The sequence below is a fragment of the Psammomys obesus genome, unplaced genomic scaffold (assembly GCF_907164565.1).
Source record: "Psammomys obesus unplaced genomic scaffold, mPsaObe1.curated_primary_1811, whole genome shotgun sequence".
NCBI lineage: Eukaryota > Metazoa > Chordata > Mammalia > Rodentia > Muridae > Psammomys > Psammomys obesus.
In genome coordinates this window covers 8,063,273-8,082,005 of record NW_026596143.1, presented here as the reverse complement: position 1 = coordinate 8,082,005, position 18,733 = coordinate 8,063,273, and the positions used below count along the sequence as shown (strand labels likewise).

The 18,733-nt window shown below is 39.8% G+C and overlaps 1 protein-coding gene across 4 annotated transcripts in view; it reads right to left on the bottom strand.

Moving 5' to 3' along the window:
* Unc5d (unc-5 netrin receptor D) overlaps window positions 1-18,733 on the bottom strand; it is a 543,514-nt gene that overhangs the window by 103,042 nt on the left and 421,739 nt on the right. For 2 of the 4 annotated variants that reach the window (XM_055593498.1, XM_055593499.1), the window contains exons 5-7: window positions 5,209-5,389; window positions 4,190-4,357; window positions 2,454-2,618 (exon numbers count right to left, since the gene is read on the bottom strand). In XM_055593498.1, coding sequence (XP_055449473.1) covers window positions 2,454-2,618; window positions 4,190-4,357; window positions 5,209-5,389 — 514 coding nt within the window. The remainder of the gene's footprint in view (window positions 1-2,453; window positions 2,619-4,189; window positions 4,358-5,208; window positions 5,390-18,733) is intronic. The other 2 variants (XM_055593500.1, XM_055593501.1) reach the window with 1 other exon arrangement.

Here is an 18,733-nt window from a genome sequence, read left to right as displayed (position 1 = left end):
CCCAGACAGTTTCTGAACTGAAATCCGAGCCCTGCCTTTCTTTTGGTCTTTAACCTGGAATATCACATCTTCTTGGTTTTGTAGCAGTCAGCCAACCATTGGACACTGACTATTTCTTGGCTTGTTGGTCTTCAAAGCTTCAATTACTGCTTTCTTTTTACTTCCATTCCCTCCCTTCAATCCTACCCTTTCCTTCCCTAAACGCTCCCTCCTCTTCCATTTATTATTTATTTACTGATTCAACTATTTATTTTTAATTTTTTGTTTTGTTTTGTTACAGTCTCTCTCCCTCTGTAGTCTACATTAGTTGTGTAAAGTGAAATCTGCTCTTAGCGGTTCACTGTCAGTGCTGATAATTCCTTTCATCCTTAAACAGGGCTCTTACTCATCCTGCACATGAGCATGAGCCACAGCAAAAATAGAAGTGATATTCCCATATAGGATAATCTTTCTTCCTTACATCAAGAGTTAAGTATACCAGGTGATAGCGCATGCCTTTAATCCCAGCACTTAGGAGGGAGAAGCAGGCAGATCCCTGTGAGTTCAGGGCCAGCCTGTCTACAAAGTGATTCCAGGACAGCCAAAGCTACACACAGAGAAACTCTGTCTCAAAACAAAATTAAATTAAACAAAACTACCAAAAGCAAGTTAAGCTCTATGTCTTCCATGAGAAACTCTCAGGTTACACAACAGACAACTAACGTTAAAGTCATGTATTCAAGTCCAATAAGTGATTAATGGGAACTTTTATTACTACAGTTATCTAAAATTCAACTAGAACCCAAATTTCTATAGAGCTATAATCTTTTAGAATGCATATGAAATCCAAAATTATAACTGTATCATTCTAAAAACATGTCCATCATGCTAAAAATCTGTCACACCTCTGATCCATGATTCAGAAAAGTCTAATGATATTCAAGGGTTGTTGGATACTCATCTCCTTAAGCATTTGACTAATGAGTATGTGCAGAAGTTGGCTGCTGTGCACTTAATGGACAGCACAAAGATTTCAACAATGAAATGTACTTTTTCAGTACATTATCTGTGATCATCATCCCTTGCTTTGGGTCTGACCTGTACAAGGGCTAGATAATTGTTTCAGGAATAAAGGCAATGTGGGTACCAATGTGTGGATTCTAATGCATTGGCCATCTTAACCAATGCATGAAGCATGCAGATTTATTCTGAAAATGCAACACTTAGCATGTGCTTGCTTTCAGGAGCCCCCAGTCACAGGAATGCAAAGAAATGGATCCAATAGAAGTCTTTTTTCACAGTGTCATTGTCCCTAATGAAAAGTAGCATACGGTCCAGAAATGATTGCAACCTACTAAGTTGTGTCATTCCCTTGTCAGATATCATGAAAGAAATATTTGAGTAAACAACCTAGTTTCTAGTTCTAGAAAACATGGATGGTCCCAGTCTCATTTTTAAGGAACTACAGAGTATCAATACAGCTTAGTTCATGTTAGTGGGAATAATTTGAGTATATATTCCCTTCCATGAAAGAGTCAAATGTGTCCTGTCAACATGTGCCTCTGCTCATAACTGAAAGTGGGTATAAGTTTTGGTACTTAAAATAAAAAAATGTTAAGTGAGTTGGCCAGAATCACAATAACAGAAATCATCCTGTTAAAAATGGCTTCTCCTTGACTTGACAAGATCCTTCTGTACCTTCCAACCTAGGCAGAGGGTCACTTAGAGGTGATAACAGTGTGATATTTGAAACAAAAAAAAAGCCTGGGAATTTAGAGATAAATAAACATTCCATTCCCCACTTTACAAGACCAATGTGAGACACAGCCTAAACCATCGGGGTTCATGCACCTTCCCTCCATCATTGGCAAAATGAAGTTGCAATATGTTTTCCTTGCCAGAGGACCTTGGCCTCCAAAAAAATATTAAGAGATTTAAAGTTTTGTATTGTTTTTCAGAGAAACAAATTCACAGCAATTAGTATCAGGATTTCACTAAAATTAAAAATGGTCACTTCTTGAAGTCTTGAAAATTTAAAAATTCTTTCTCTGGAAAAATTACCCAATTTGGTTGTAATAAAGTATTTGAAATCACTGGATTTGGCCCAAGCATATAGTCCAGTAAAAGAGAATTAGTCCAGCATGCACATGCACCTAGGTTCCATTCCTTGAAAATCAAAAAATAAAAATAAAATTATAAGACTCACTCTACATGTACCAAAAATGTACCCATGTACTTTTCAGCACTCTCTCTCTCTCTCTCTCTCTCTCTCTCTCTCTCTCTCTATATATATATATATATATATATATATATATATATATATATATATATATATATATATATATAATTCATTTCCAGTGACTGGATTTCTGCTGTTTTCTAAACCTAGCTAATGATTGAAGCATTCTTCTGGAAACATAAGACTGTATGCACATCACCCACAATTATGTAAGACAGCAAATGGATGGTGTTACCTAGAATGCAGAGACCATCTGTGCAGTTTTCGGATTCCTGGCTGAGACCTTCACAGAACTTGCCCCCATTTCTTGGGGGTGGAGCTGTGCACTCACGGATGCGAAGATGTTCACACTCAGGGCTGCAGACTGACCATTCACTCCATACTTCCCAGCTGCCATCCACTTCAAAGGAAAGCAACAGAGGCCACCATTAGTAGAAATCACCAGGTATTGTGAGACATGCCCCACACCTTAAACAGACCACCATCCCAATAAGATCAAACTAAGAGATCAGGGTATCTTCCCTCTACAGTTTAAGACCCATGACTGAATTTAGGCAAATGGTTGAGTGACTGCAATCTTTGATTTGGCTAATAACATCCATTATCCATTCTTTCCCCATCTTTCATGCCCAAGAGCATTACTGATGGACAGGTAGTCATGTGCTCTACCATGAGATGTCCATCAATGCACTGTGGGCTTACAGTTTAGAGTATTGAATAAAGTAGATTGACTTTAAATCCCTAAATTTCCTAAACAATAAAAAGTTAAACCCACGTGAACTGATAGTGTTAAATGAAAACAGGTCAGTGAAACCCCAAGATGGCAGAACCTACAGAAATAGAATTTCTTGGGTCATAGATTGCCGGTGTACATTGAAATGAACAGACTGAACTTAATTCCATTAAATATGAACCCAAGAGACTAGGACAGATGTTTGAGGCAATTGCCCATTACCTCCTAGGAATAGTTTTCACCATGCTTATGTAGGTTAAGAGCTCACAAGGTTTTAATCTAAACCAACTCAGTCAAAAAAGAAAAGAGGGAAATTTTAAGAAGTACTAAATGTGGATCAAAAATGTCTGAGTCCTAGTCTTGGTTTGTAAATATGTCAGCTGAGAAAGTAAGTCACATGTCTCCAATTTGCCGCTTCTGTCATCTGGGGACCATCAAGTCACAATGGAAAGAAAAATGACATGGCATGTATGGAAGTGTCCTGCACAGCACCTGGCACATAGTAAGCACTCAATAAACGTGTATGAAATATAAGGACAAATTAAACTCTGAAAACATGCTGCTGGTCAGAGTCTCACCTTAGCTTCTAGAGCAACTCAGTTTGAAAATTTAACAACACGAGGCTCTGGTTTAGGTCCGTGGTATTAAAGTTGTGTGGTACATTCTCAGGAACACTTTTGTTCTCTGTGGAAGGACATGCTTTCTGTAAAGAAAGCCACCTTCCTCCTTATGTGCTTCTCATTGCATGGACAGGATTTTAGCCAGGAAGAGAGAACAAAAGAACTGATAGAAGACACATTCAGTAAATGAGATCTACTACTTGGAAAGAAAGGCAAGTGCAGGTCAGGTGTAAATACACACCATTGCAGTAGATGATCTCTGCCAAGTGTATTGCAAATAACTACTGTACCGGATAAAAGGTCCAGTTCTGGTTAGTTGCTATTTGGTGCTTGGAGGCAGCTCACCCAGTCCCTGGCTACTGTACTCAAATACATGCCATCAAATGGACAAATCAAGGGGAGAAAGTAGTGGCTTAGTCCAACCAAACACTGTTATCACAAGCCTTGCAGAAAGGGGTTTCACCCATGTTCTTGCCTTTACAGTGCATCCACTATCAGCACCATGGACAGAAGCAATGGTTTAGGCTCTCAGATGTTTGGACGGGCACATTGCTTGCTCCACAGCAGCCTAACAGCATTGGTGGGTTAGGAGGAGAAGGGGATCTGTGTATATCTCACCAGGACAAAGAGCAGTGCAGGTTATTTTCTGCACTGACATTCCCTCACAAAAGGCCCCACCATTGAGAGGAGCGGGGTTGGTGCAGGTCCGGGAACGTTTCTGCCATCCTCTACCACAGCGAACATTGCAGGCTGACCACTCTGTCCAGGAAGACCAGCCTCCATTCACTGAGAGACAAAAATGGGGAGGGGAGAAAAAAAGGAGAGAGGTTTGTACTGATTGCCTACTATGTGCAAGCCACTGTGCCAGGTGCTGTGAGTATCTGGGGAAGAAGAGATGGTGCAAAGTCCCACTGGCTGCTCTGCTGTGAGGCAACAGTGGTCCTCATTCCTCTATGCTTCAGTAAGAGGAACCTAGAGAGTTTGCTTTGCATGAAACTATTAAAAACAGGCAGAGCTCATCAGCAAATCTCTAAGGCACTTGACCGTCCAGAGTATGAGAAGAAAATATCGGCATTTGAATTTCTATTACTTTTAAGTGCTTCAAAAATAAATCCCAGGGCTCTTCTATTGTGGAGAGAAAAGCCTTAACTCAGATAGCTGGGAACTGTTTTTATACAATGCCTGAGATCATCAGCAAACAACAATATTTGGTTTTGGTGCATTTCATCTGGTAGGAGAGGAACTGATTGCCAGTAAGTCTGTGAAGATATGGGGTGGTGGGGTCTGAGTCTGAAAAGGGTGGGGAGCTAAAGTTGTCTACCATGATGCTTTCCAAACATAAACACGATGGAAAAGAAAAAAAACAAAACAAAAACATTTCATTACTTTTAAGAGATAGAAATTGAAAATACCACTGGCTGCCTCACAACAGCCCAGGACTGGATGGACCAGAAAACACATTAATAGTGTTAGGGATGTTTTCTCACCTGGCAAAGGAGTGAGGCTGAAGAGCACTATGGAGAATGACCCAGGGGCCTCTCGGCTCTTGGCCTGGGCAGTTTTAATACAGTACACAGCTCTCTATATCTCCACCTTTAGCCCTCCCTATCCCTTCCTGGCCGTTGGGCTGGTCTTACCGTAGACCACCACAGTTGCAGACAGGCTTCTCCTCTTGGCCACGATGTTGGCTGCCATGCAAGTGTAATTCCCTGAGTCTGAGAGCCGGGCCTGCCTGATGATCAGATTATGGTCAGCCCTGGTGTCAATGTTCTCATCCTGTTCAGAGTCAATGGGCTCCTCATTTTTCAGCCATTCCACCTACAGGTAGAAAAGGAAGTTTACAAATTATCACAAGAATAAACTCACTGCCAGGAATAGAAGATATGTACTTGTGATGTGTGGGGAGAGAAATGGATATAACACACAGAAGTGTGCGGAGCACCCTGCCTTGTATTCCACATTCTGTCTTCATGCTGAATAAATCTGGTTCTATTTGGGAAAGAGATATTCAAGTTAGCAAACTGAAATAGGGAAAAACCCTCAAATACCCTAATATTTAACCCATTTTCTAAAAACGTAGCAGAACAGAAATGACTACGATTAGCAGGTCATCCTTTCATTGGAAACCCAATGATGATGACGGTATGATATTTCAAAGAAAGGCAATGTAACTTTAAAGAATGCAACACATATATGTTGTGCTTGTACTTTGGGCTGAGAGAACACTTTGTTGGACAAAGTTTCAAGTCAATATGTATTAATTTAAGTTTCAATAGAGGCATGATGGTGTAGACAGGCTGAAGAGATGCAGGTGTGAGCAGTCATAGGATCAAACATTGGGTTTTCAGAATTCCCCAGGGTTGGAGAGCCATCCTTCTGAGTTACATCTCCAAGGTTTAACCAAGCCGATCTGGATTGCAAAGAGCACACAACTCCTGTCTTTATCTACCTCTTGTTTGTTTGATCTTTTCATGTTCTTGGAAAAAAAAAAAAAAACAACTACTTTCCACATTCTAATTTGACTTGGGTCCTATTGTTACTCAGCTTTTGTTTCCTGGAGCACATGAAAAAAACACAGATAGAAGTTCCCAATTCTTTATTCTTCCCCAGTAGAGGTGTACACCACACTTAGTTTCCAGGTCAAGTATGTTGGTGGAAGCATTTTATCTCCCATCCTTATTCTTTCCCACCATACTTTCACACCTAAGTCATCAAGTATGATGGCAGAAGCATTCTGTTCCCCATTCCTTATTCTTCCCCAATGGAGGTGTACCATACTTAGTTCCTAAGTCATTAGTAACTGAGTCATTAAACCTTAGATCCCATGGTTTAACTATGTCCTTCTCCCTGTTGTCTTCTCCTCTGTACATCTTCACTGTCTTATGAGATCATGACCACACATGACATTTAACTCAGATTATCAGCATATGTAAAGAACAAATCTGATAAATGTATAGAAAGTATAATTTATCATAGAATCAGGATTCCCAAGAGTTGGAGAACCATGAAGTGAGAGAGAGAGAGAGAGAGAGAGAGAGAGAGAGAGAGAGAGAAAGAGAGGGATCATTTGGATTACTCCTTCAATGGCAGTGAGTATGCTAACAAGATCACATAGAGCATGTTACACAGGGGACATTCAGCCATGCTTGGCTCACTACTATATGAGAGATGGTTTCAGCATAACATGCTTCATTTAATTTTGTTTTTAAATGTAAATAATTCAGATTTATCACTCATAAATTGTATCTGCCATGTAATAGTTTGGCACAGCAAAGAAGTGCTGGTCTCTATAAAAACAGTCATTTACCAGATGAAAATTTAATCATGGTTCTTCAACAATATTTTCCACACATACTGTCCATTTGTTAGTGTATGATACCAAAATTACCATAGTCTAAAATTAACTCATAAAAGCAGCAGTTTGAGAAAGGAAAACAATACCAAATGCCGAGAGTTTCAGAAGAATGAAAAGAGAGATGCAAAATTGGAAGTTACACAGACCATGAAGTAAGAAGCACATTCCATTACCAACCCCTAAATCCCTGAAGGCATTACCACAGTCTGTCATGGAGAGGCACCAATTATTAATCATGCATAGTCAAGGAGTATGGTTCTATCATCCAAGTTACCTTAGGACTTGGTGTTTTACCAAAGCAACAGAAACTCACTTTACAACACATCTGAATATTAGTCTATGACACAATATCTTTAGTTTTTCACTGACAGTGGATTTCACAGTCATTTGGTTATCCATATATAACAAGTAATACAAACACTGACTGAACATCAGAGGTTGCACTGAGAACAAGGTAAGCCCATTTCCAAAATCAAGAAGGAAACTTCCTTCCAAGGTCTTACTTTGAATGGCAAGACAAAAAAAGGAAGAAAATCCATATTCTCATCAAAAGCTGGGAGCAAATAATATGGTCATCAACCTCTTTCAAGTGAATAGAATTAGTGATTCTTTTTTTCAAGACAGGGTTTCTCTGTGTAGTCCTGGCTGTCCTGGTCTCATTTTGTAGACCAGATTGGCCTCAGACTCACAGACATCTGCCTGCCTCTGCCTCCCAGAGCACTAGAATTACAGAGGTGTAAATTTGTGCCCGGCAAATGCATGATTTTTATATCACTCTAACCCCTAAGTCATTATAAGCAGCAAAATTGTTCACAAGGCATGTCTGAGAGCTACTGTTCTGCGTCCGCTCTCCTGGCTCAGAAATTGTGCTGTAAAATGCCCATTAAAGAGTTAATGTTTGATCTTTGCTATTGGTAATGCTTAGAAAGCCCTCCTCTATGTTGTTTTCTGTTTTCATATTTTTCTATGACTGTCAACAAGCAAATCAGTTTTGGAGTGTGGAGTCACATAGGCAGTGGTCCTGGATAGAACTTTCTCAGGAGCCCCAGTGCCTAGAAATCAAAGAACTTGTCCCCAAGAAATTCAAAGCAATATGGAAGATCTATCTTCAGATTGAAAATCTACAGAAAAAAAACCCAACAGACTAAACAAGAAAAAAAATCATCTATGAAATAAACTAGGCCAACTTTACTGTAAATTTGATGGGGAAAATGTCAATATGGATAATATGAGGAAAAATAATGTAAATAAGCTGAACTTTTCTTTAACTTCATCAAAATTTATCCAGTAAACATGGCATAACAATAAATATACAGTTGATTAAGTAAATATCAAGATACCCATGACAATTAAACTGTGTATTCTATATCACTAGCAGTAACTTAAATGATAATGAAGTTTTCCTGGACTATAGTGATAACTCAGTTGGTGAGCTCTTTGTCTTGTAAACCTGAGCATCTGAGTTCCAGTCCTTAAAAAAATCCAGTGTAGGGGTATATGTTTTCTCCTCTCAGTGCTAGGAAGGTGATGATAGGTAGATTCGATAGACTGCTTTGCATTTACTCACACAGTTGTATAAACACACACACACACACACACACACACACACACACACACACACACACACATTTTCTCCTTAAAACAAACAAACCAACAAAACCACACTGACACCCTCACCTACATCACACACAGTCTTTACTTTATGGTTCCTTTGGTTTTCACTAGGACTGCACCATAGGACAATTTACCTTCTTATTTCTTCCCCATTGTCCCTGGAATTTCTATAGCAGCCTGAAGACTAACTGGTCTACCTGCTACTTTCATTCTTCCCACTACACTCCCTCAACTATCAGTCACTTTGCAGCTAGAAATTGCTCAACATTTTTAGTTCTCCTCTAGAGGAAGATACCTCTTCCTCTTCCGTGGTTTGCCTTCTATGTGCTCCTTATGTCAGATCTTCCAGTCAAACCTCACCTTACCCACTCTTCCCTACTCAGACTACACTTTACCCTCTTCCGGAAATTCAAGGCAAGTCCCTTCTACTGCAGCTTCCAAACCTAGAGGCATTCCAATGCTACACCAATGACCCTGCTTACATGATATTCCAGACTTCGATCATATATAATATTCTTTAAGATGTCTTACTGAGAAATGCCTTTTAAACAACAAATCCTGATTACTTCATCTTGCTCTACCTTTCCTCTAATGTTATCCCCACTGTGCAGTGCTAAACATAGTAATACTAGGTGAATTAAGAAACCATTATCTATCTTATCCTTTTGGCATTATAAGCCTAAACATTTGCCAAAATAAAGTATTAGAGATTGGATTAGATAGGGTTTCTATTACTGTTATAAAACACCAAGCCCTAAAGTAACTTGGGGAGAAAGAGTGTATTTAAGCTTACAACTCTCAGGTCATGCCACACCACTGGGAAAAGTCATTGCAGAAAGTAGGGGAAGAACTTTGGTAGAGGCTATGGAAAAAGACAGTGTACTGGCTTGTTTCTATGGTCCACGCACTCACTGTGCGTGTATGCATGCTTTCTTTGTTTCTTTGTGTTTTCTTCTCCCCTTCCATCTCTCTCTGTTCTCTGTCTCCACACAGTGCTGGCTATTTTGGAACTCACTATGTAGACAAGGCTGGGCCTGAATTCACAGAGATCCTCTTGCCTCTGCTTCCTAAATGCTGAGATTAAAGGCATGTGGCATGATACCTGGCTTTCAGTCTGCTTTCTTGTACACCTCAAATTCATTTGTTCAGAGTCAGTACTAGCCACATTGAACTTGGCTCTCCCACATCAATCAGTACAACCAACCAACCAACCAACCAACCAACCAATCAACCAATCAATCAAATACCCAACAGAATTCCCTATTGGTGAGTCTTATGAAAACATTTTGTTAATTGAGAGTCTCTCTGTCCAAATGATTGTAGCTTATGTCAAGTTGATATAAAACTAACAACAGAGTGGAGATGAAAGTTTGATCACAGTGAGTTGTTTTTGTTAGAAAAAGGAAGGAAGAAAATAAGAAAGGAAGAAGGCTAGGAAGGGAGTGAAGGAGAAAAGGAGGGAGAAGGGAGAGAAATCTTGTAAAACAATAGAACTTGGAAACTACTCATGACTTATTAACTTAATTCAGCATTATATAGGCATTAATACAAAGATGAAAGTTAAAATGCAAGCTATATTTAGTGTTATAGATTTGTAAAATGAAAACCCAGTCTCAAACATACATATGCATTAAAAGATCAGAAGTGCTGCTGTATATGAATATTTAAGATCTTAGATGTTATGTTCTTTTACTACTAGTAGTTGTGGCATATTTGAAAGAAAGCATTTGCAATGTGAAAAATATCACTTTGGCTTTGGAACATCTCTTTCATTTATCACACAGCATTGCAGTTTTCAACTTTATATTTAAGCAGAGAATTTTTTTTTTCAATTCAAAGCTTATCTAGAAACCCAAAATGGAAAATTGATAAAGGAGGAAAGATCCTGAGACTTACACAGGAGTCTCAGGATTTTCAACAGCAGATTTGGAGCCCTTCGACTACAAGCATGAGCCCATGCCTGGGCCCACTGTCTTTGTGCCCCATCCGAGAATATTCTCATCCTGCTATGTGTGTGGCAATGAAGCCTCTAGAGATGTGGCATGTACAATGGCCCTCCTAGGTGTTCCATGAACTTAGCTTTACACACTTGTGCACACATGTTCTAGGTGTTCATACACCTTCTCTTACACTGGGTATCAATGGTACTATGACTGAAGTCCATCAATCTAACTGTGTCTATAAACAGTCATGACATTAGTGCATTCCAAAGAGTAGGGCCTTTAATAGTAACTTAATAGTTTATCCATTTAACTGATGACAGGATCTTTATGAGGTAATAAGTTCGCTGTTTTCAGGGCTTATAAAATTGATAAATTGCACTTTGATTTATAGTTTTGTCATGTAGAGAAACTTAAAATATTTTTTATGATCTTCTAATGTAGACTAGTATAATATAATACACACAGTACACACACACACACACATGAACACATACATTCATATTCTTTAGTTGCAAATTCTACTGTCCTGGGACTAAGAAGACAATATAAATCCATGCAGGTGTCAGGTGCAATATATGGATACATTACCTGTGTGTTAAAAGATTATTCCATTTCTACACAGAAATGAGCTTCACTCTTATTTTTCTTTGAAGAAATGTGGTACTTTAAGCCTCCTTTTATTTTCCCACTTTTGCTAGTAACATTAATTTTTTTTAAAGTGTTGGTAGAATAAAAACTGAAAATGAACTAAGTTTTGCTTAAAAATCTATTTTGCTTTTAATATATTATACTGAGGTCTTCAGACTTACAGGGTATTCAGCCTCCATGATAGGAATTATGGGTAAGTGCCAGCTGAGGAAAAATGTAGAGTGAGAGGCATGTGCAAATAAGTCCTTGTTAGTCAGGGTCCGAGCACCATCACCATGAAAAAGAACAGAGCCAAGGATTTCTTACAAAAGACATGTGACAATTCACGTGCTGTAGCCAGGAAAATATTAGCCCCTCCTCTCTAGAAAAGTACAGTGCAACGCCCAACCTCATCACCATCACCACAGAGAAGCTCAACATCCTCTGATGAGAGTTTGCCCCCTGGCACTGGTCTCCCTGCTCTCCTTGTGTGTGCTGGCATGTGCTGTCTTGCTCTTGGCTGTGCTGTCTCAGGGAAGTGAAAGAACATCATAGAGCAAAGTATTGTGAGGCTAGAAATTCTTTTATGAAAGGTTTGCAGAGCTGGAAGTTCCTACTTATGCTCTTAATAAAGAGGATGCACATTTTTCTGTCTAGCATTATAGGATCAATACATTGACACCTGAGGCTCACAGGCTTTTGCTTTAGTGATCCTGATGACTTCATGCTGTCAGGTCATATTTTCAACAGAGAGGCTTAACATTTCTAAAGGTTGTTGGCATCTGGCTCTCACTCTAAAGAAAAATAATTCTTCATCTGATTTCTGCTTTCTTGCTTCAGATGGAAAGTCTTGCTTAAAATATGTGAAGAAGCTAGTTCCTTGGAGGTAATGAATCTATGGGTCTGCAGGATGCCTGCATTTATTAGCACAGTGCTACGTACAGATGGTCTGCAATTTGTCGGGTTTTCCAGTTTATAAACAAATCTGGAAACACAGACCACTGAAGACAATTATGACTCTTGCCAGAGATCTGGCTCCTGATTTTCCATTGGTGTGTTGCTTTGGGAGTAGAGATGGGCTTCACCAGAAGGTACCATGATATGCAGTCTGAAGGAGGGATATTTCTTTGGGAGAATACATAATCTGAAACCAGGGTAAACTGCAATACTTGGATGTACTACATTGTTGACTCTCATTCATGTTGCACTTTTACTCACCACAGCCATGTATGGACTCATGGAATGCATGTGTACACTGTCATCCAATTGCATGTCAGCATTCTCATGCATGAAATGGGAATGATGATGGTTTGGTTCTAAAACCAAAAGACACTGTTTTGAAGAAGGGAGAACCACTGGCACAGGATGGCTCTTTCCAGGCAGAACCCCCAAACCACATGACCTTTAGATTCTAGGTGGTACCGACCTAGAAACCTTCTTTCTTGTCCCTCCCTCAGAAAATGTCAATAGGAACCATTCCTTGATGTCATATCAAGGCATTTTTTTTCAGGTCCTTACTTGGAACTGGTTAAATTCATGATCACCTGTAATTGCTTATATATTTTATAGATGCAGTCTACAAAGTTTCAAAATTCTTCCACTCATCACCTATGACAGTTTCTTTTTGTTCCTCTACTTGCTGCCAAGCTCTGTCACAAACAATATTAACATTTTACATCAGGTCAAGAGAAAGGAATACTGGAGATACCAGTCATGAGCACAGATAAAGATAGAAAGGGGGTAGTTTAGTTATTACTAAATAGATTTGGAAAGTCATTTGTATTTTCAAATGGCTGCATGTTCCTTCATAGTGCTTCTTCATATTTCGTTATTTATTGAAGGTATGAGCTATGTAAGAGTAATAAATGGGTCTTTCAACTATAATTAAAAATGGCTGAGGAAAGCACAACAAGATAGCGCTGAGGGGGAGAGACAAGGTTATTAGGTGCATGTGAGGTAGAATCAGAAAAACACTGGAAGGCCATAGCAGCTCACATTGCTCCTGCCTGCCCTACCAACCTGTCAACCTGCCTGTGAGTTCTTCATGTTATGAAAGATAAGTATGACTGAATTTCCTTGAAACCACAGACAGAGGGAATGAATAGTAACAACTACAAGATGTACCCAGTGATGGGAGTGGATAGAATGGTGCTCAGAGAAGTAAAGGCAGGGAATATAGGAAATAAAGAGGAAGCTATTGCACTTTTCCACCATTGGGCACTGGTCAAGTAAGTGAATACTTTAGGTCACACTGTGAATTTTGGTCTAATGGATAACCCTAGTCTGGAACCAATTAGATTTTGTCTTGCCTGGGCATTGAGCATGTGCTACTCCTTTAAGCATAATACAGTTTGTGTGTGTGTGTGTGTGTGTGTGTGTGTGTGTGTGTGTCCATGTCCCTGTGTGTATGTTTGTCCTTGTGTGCAACATGTGTGTATGTGGGTACAGAATGCATGTGTGTATCTCTGTCTGTGTGTGCATGTGTATTTATGTGTAGGTGTGTGTCTATATGTGGTGGCCAAGAGCTACCTGAAGGCCTTGAATGTACTACATGAGAGCTTTACCATAAAGCTACATTCCTTCCCGTGTGTTTTGTGTTTTGACATAGGATCTCATTATGTACCCAAAAATGAAGTTGAACTCACAAAAATCTTGCCTCTGTCTTTCAGGTTCTGGGATTAAAGGTATGTGCCATAACATCATTATTTCCCCCAAATAGTTATGGCCAAACATTTATGTTTATGCCCACAGTCTAGTGTTACCCTCAGCAGGAGGGTTGATCTCAAGGATCTCAAACTATTCAGAATAAATGACTGTGGAGCACTTATCCCCAAATAGGACTTGTCTCATCCCCTACCCTAGTCCTCAGAGCACTATGAAAGGGAGGGAAAAATATTAAGAGGCTAGGATAAGGAGGTGTGCCTACCCAGATATAACATGGTTGTTGCAGTCATGAACACATAGCAGCAAATGGACACTTGTACAAGACTGAGCCCTTCAATGCTCCATCATGGATAATGGAGCTACTCATGATGCCCCATGCTTTTCTGAGGAGCAACTGACTGTTAGTGGTTGATAAGGGAGCAGATGTCATTTGCTTAGCTGTGTGGCCACTGAGGACTAGTTGGAAAGAAAGGGCTGTGGGAGAAAGACAGGAATGACAGAGGCTGATGGGAGTGATTATAATAAAAACACATGCATGTATGTATAAAACTGGCAAAGTTTTAAAGAGAGAGAGAAAAAGGTAAAAAGGAGTGAAAAAATAAAAGGATAATTCAAATGCACGTTTCACCAATGTTACACCAACATGGTAGACTGCTTAAAAAAAAACCCAAATTATTGTGACACGAGGACATTACTGGCATCTAGAATACTTAGCTATACCTGTCCTCTCCAATTTATTTGGTGTTTTACTTTGCTTCTTGGCAATGACTAGAAATGTGTAAAACAAGTAGCTCATAAAATTTTGTTATCATGATCCTTTCCAGAATCTTAAGATATTACATAGACCAACTGTATCTCACCCAATGAATGACCTATGAAAACACGTTCTCTTCTTTCCCTCATATCAGACAGGCGCACACTTCTTAATAGGTGGTATCTATCTTGTGGCCATGGAAAAAGGAGAAGAAACATCACAGCTTCTTCATATATTTTTTCTCACAATCTGACCCATTCATTATCTTGCATTGAACCTTATAGCAACCCTTAAGGAGACAATACAACCAACCCTTTTAATTTTACAGACACGATGGTTTTATCAAAGGCTATAAGCATGGAATTAGGAGTCTTCAAATGTTTGTCTAAGATGAAGCCTTTGACACTTTCTCAGGCTTCTTCATGGTTATCTGAAGCACTGCTTTCTATTATTTCCTATCATCTGGTGTCGTGCTATCCCATACATCTTAGCTTGGACTCAGCTGACAGTTCAGCACATCATCCTCTAAGGCTGGTTGAGACATTACTTACTTGCTCTGTCCCTTGTGAATTAAACATCATCCATCCTTCCTGTAATGGTGCTGGTTCCTTGTGCATGTTCTTTTCCTCACAGGCTGGACAGATGGATTTTTGAAGCCACCTACACTGCAGTTTCTTCATTTAGCTACACTCACCTGATTATGCTTCACAAAAGGAAGCAGGAATGGAGCTGTGCTGTCAGTCCACAGAAATGTCCCCAGACAAGTGACAGATACATACGAAGCTCAGCCAGAGCACAGTCGTGGATGCTCAGGAAGTAGACAGGAGCCACAGAAGCCTGAGCCAACTGTGAAACACTGTCTTCTCATGGCTTTGACTCCTGTCAAATCTATTGTTCTTTTGCTTCCCGGTTTTAGGTACAAAGTTGTGCATGGCTTTATATTATTTAAAAATTTTATTTTACAAGCCAATTGTCCTTGGAAAGGGGGCCACCCTCACCTGCTGCTTACCAAGATGGTTAATTGTCTTTACTGAGGAACGAAACACATTTACTTTAATGAAAAGTGCTCACAAGAATGATGGTCCAAGAAAAGGAGACTACCATGCGGATGCACTACAATGGAAGATTGGGGAAGACTGTAATCGAAAGATGCTTGTAAGCAATGCCTAGGCTGCTATTGCTTCATTAGCAATAGTCCTGTGTGCTTCATTGTCCAGTGTGGTAGAAGTTGTCTTTCCTATTCATCCTGTGCTCGGCATCATCTGCACAGACACATTCTGCCTCTCTAGTCACTCCTGCCCCACCCCCTTAAAAGCTGCCAAGCTCCCTCTCCCTACTGTTGTAAGCAGTGTTCTGGTTTGAATGTGTGCTGTCCCCCCCCAGTTTCTGAATACTCAGCTCCCAGCTGAGGCTGTGGCATCCTTTAAATATGGTACCTTGCTGGTGGATGCAGTGAGCTCGGAGTCAGCCTTTGAGGGTTACAATCTGGCCTTCCAGTTTAGCCTTCTGCTTTAGCATCTGCCAAGGTAGGAGCAAACCATCCTGCAAGCTCCTGTTGCCTCAGGCCAAAGCACTCCCATAGCCGCTGCTGCCTAGCTATAGAGGACAAAACTTTCAGCCTGGCTTCACTTACATGTTTTGTCACAGTGACAAGAAAATTTACTAGCATGGATACAGAGGGTGGAAGGCCTGTGTGTGCACTCACAACTCTGCTCTTCATCTCAGGTTTGTTAATGTGATTTCAGGTGAGAGGATGTTAACTTAAGATTTTCCCTTTCCTGTTTCCTGTTATTATGCAGTGCATCCCTCCCCCCCCCCCAAAGGCCCAGAAAACACACATTTTCTTCCAGATTAAATCAGGGAGATTCTAAATGCTCCTATACAAACTGGGTTGTAAGGCTGACACAAAGTTACCTACAAGTAGATAATGATACCTATGCACATAGCACAGACAGCAGCCCATGTGCATAGAGGCTCACCAAAGCGCTCTTCCCATCAGCCATGGTGGAAGGCTATTCTAGGAATGATCTGTGTGGTAAAGGTATGGCTCGACTCAGCTCCACATATTGAGTGGCAAAGAATAAATTAGCAAAGTCTTGAGTTTTCTCCCATCACAGAAAGCCATGTTCAGAGGCCAGCTCACTCCACCACCACAGTGAAACCAACAGAGAGCGCCTCTGTGTAGACATGTGACTCTCAGTTAATGGCACTTAAGAGGGAAGGTCTTGACACTCATTCATTTTCTGTTCTTTTGATGATTATACATTCCAGACAAGCTTATTTTCAGACAATACATACAGTTACCACTAAAGGAGGAACTAAGCACTTAACAAAAGCTTCCAAACAGTTCTGCGCTCCCATGGCTTAGCCTGTTGTTATTGGTTCCAAACAGAAACTCCCTGTGAAGACTTGTCCTGCTGCTTGGCATGGAACTCTGAGACTCCTAGCTTCATGAGCATTCCTTGGACAGACACACTCATGGATCTGCCAACTATTCATGATTGGACAAGGGCAAGGTAGACTGCCATGTGCTTCGTACAGCAGGCGACAGATTATGTATCCAAATTGTATAGCTAAAAATGCAATTTAATTTAAGTATGTAATGTGCCCAACAAGTAAAGAAAGAAAGAAAAAAACTGGAGAGAAATTTCCAAGATCACAGATTAATGAAACAAGGTATTTCTTTTTATATAAAAATGATTCTCTATTATTGAAAAGAATAATAGGCTCAGTGGAGTTGCAAGAGTGGTAAAATCACAGGGGAAGTGAAAAAGGGAAAACAATTGATATTTTATTTATTTTGGTGGGCTACTGTGTGTTAAAATATTCTTGAAAAGGGGCAACAGAGGGATTCCAGTGGGGAGATCACTAACAGAGTGTGACAATAATCCAGAGGAGAAATTATGGTGATAAGCTTAGGATGTATATACAGCAGACGACTTAGGTCAGAATTTAGCTGCTGAGACAGAATTCACAGAAACATGTTCCACTTGCTATGGGATAACAGAAGCAGAGAACCAGAAGTTGAGCTGTACTAATAAAAACTAGTTGAATTATCAGGCTTGTCTCTAACATACAAACAGAGCATCCTAAGTCAATAAGAAATTGACATTTGAATTGATCTATGTACTTGAATGGAATATTTGTCAAATGCAAAAGTATGAGAAATCATCCAAGCAATAATGAACAGAATATTACATATTGTAAGTTCATAAAATAGCAAATATTTAATCCATTCAAGTCAGAAAAGCTTTAAAGAGCTAAAACTGTCATTCTTCTCTTATAGTATTCTGTGTGATGGTTAATATTGTCAACTTGACAGGCTCTAGCATCACCTAGAAAACACATATCTGGACAGTTCTAGAAAGATTACTCAGGGTGGGATAGACTCTGGGAATGCCCACAAGCGATTCTTTTTCACTTAGCTTAGTTAAGGTAGGAAGACCTATCTTCACAGTGGCTCATACTATCCTAGGATCTGGGTCCTGAACCGAATAGCAACTAGAAGATCAGCTGAGAAAAAGGGTCCTTCTCACTTACTGATTGTGGGGTCCATTTGAGTATCTGCCCCACATTCCTGCTGCCATATCTTGCCTACCACAGTCGACTTCCCCTTGAACAGCAAGCCAAACTAAACCCTTCCTTAAGATGCTTTGTTCAGGTATGTTATAATGACAAGAAATGCAACTAAGACAATTTGTATTAGTATGTTCTGTGCATTAAATAGCCCTGAAAGTTTTACAAGAACTAAACACACCTAGGAAAACCACCGAACCCTATCATTTCCAGTAGAATGATCCTTTCTATAAAGAGATGTATGACATGCTAAGATGTTAATTGCAACTTTGTTTATAATATTGAAGTAAGCGAAAACAGCCTAATTTTTGTCAATTAGTTCACTTATATAATGCTTGCTCAATGGAATGGAATGTAGTCATCAAAAAGAGCAATGCCCATTCAATTAAAGAGGGCATCTCCATGAGATGATACTGAGTGGAAAAGAAGAACAGAAAGCTTCTTTTTATCGGCCCTATGTTCAAGCACACTCACACAAATATCTGGAAAGCAGTTCATCAAATGCTGTTTCACAACTTTCAGGAGTTTAATTTTCCTCTTACAGGGCATAGATTTCAGTAGTTTTTGGCATGAGGTTTTCACACACACACACACACACACACACACACACACACACACACACACACACA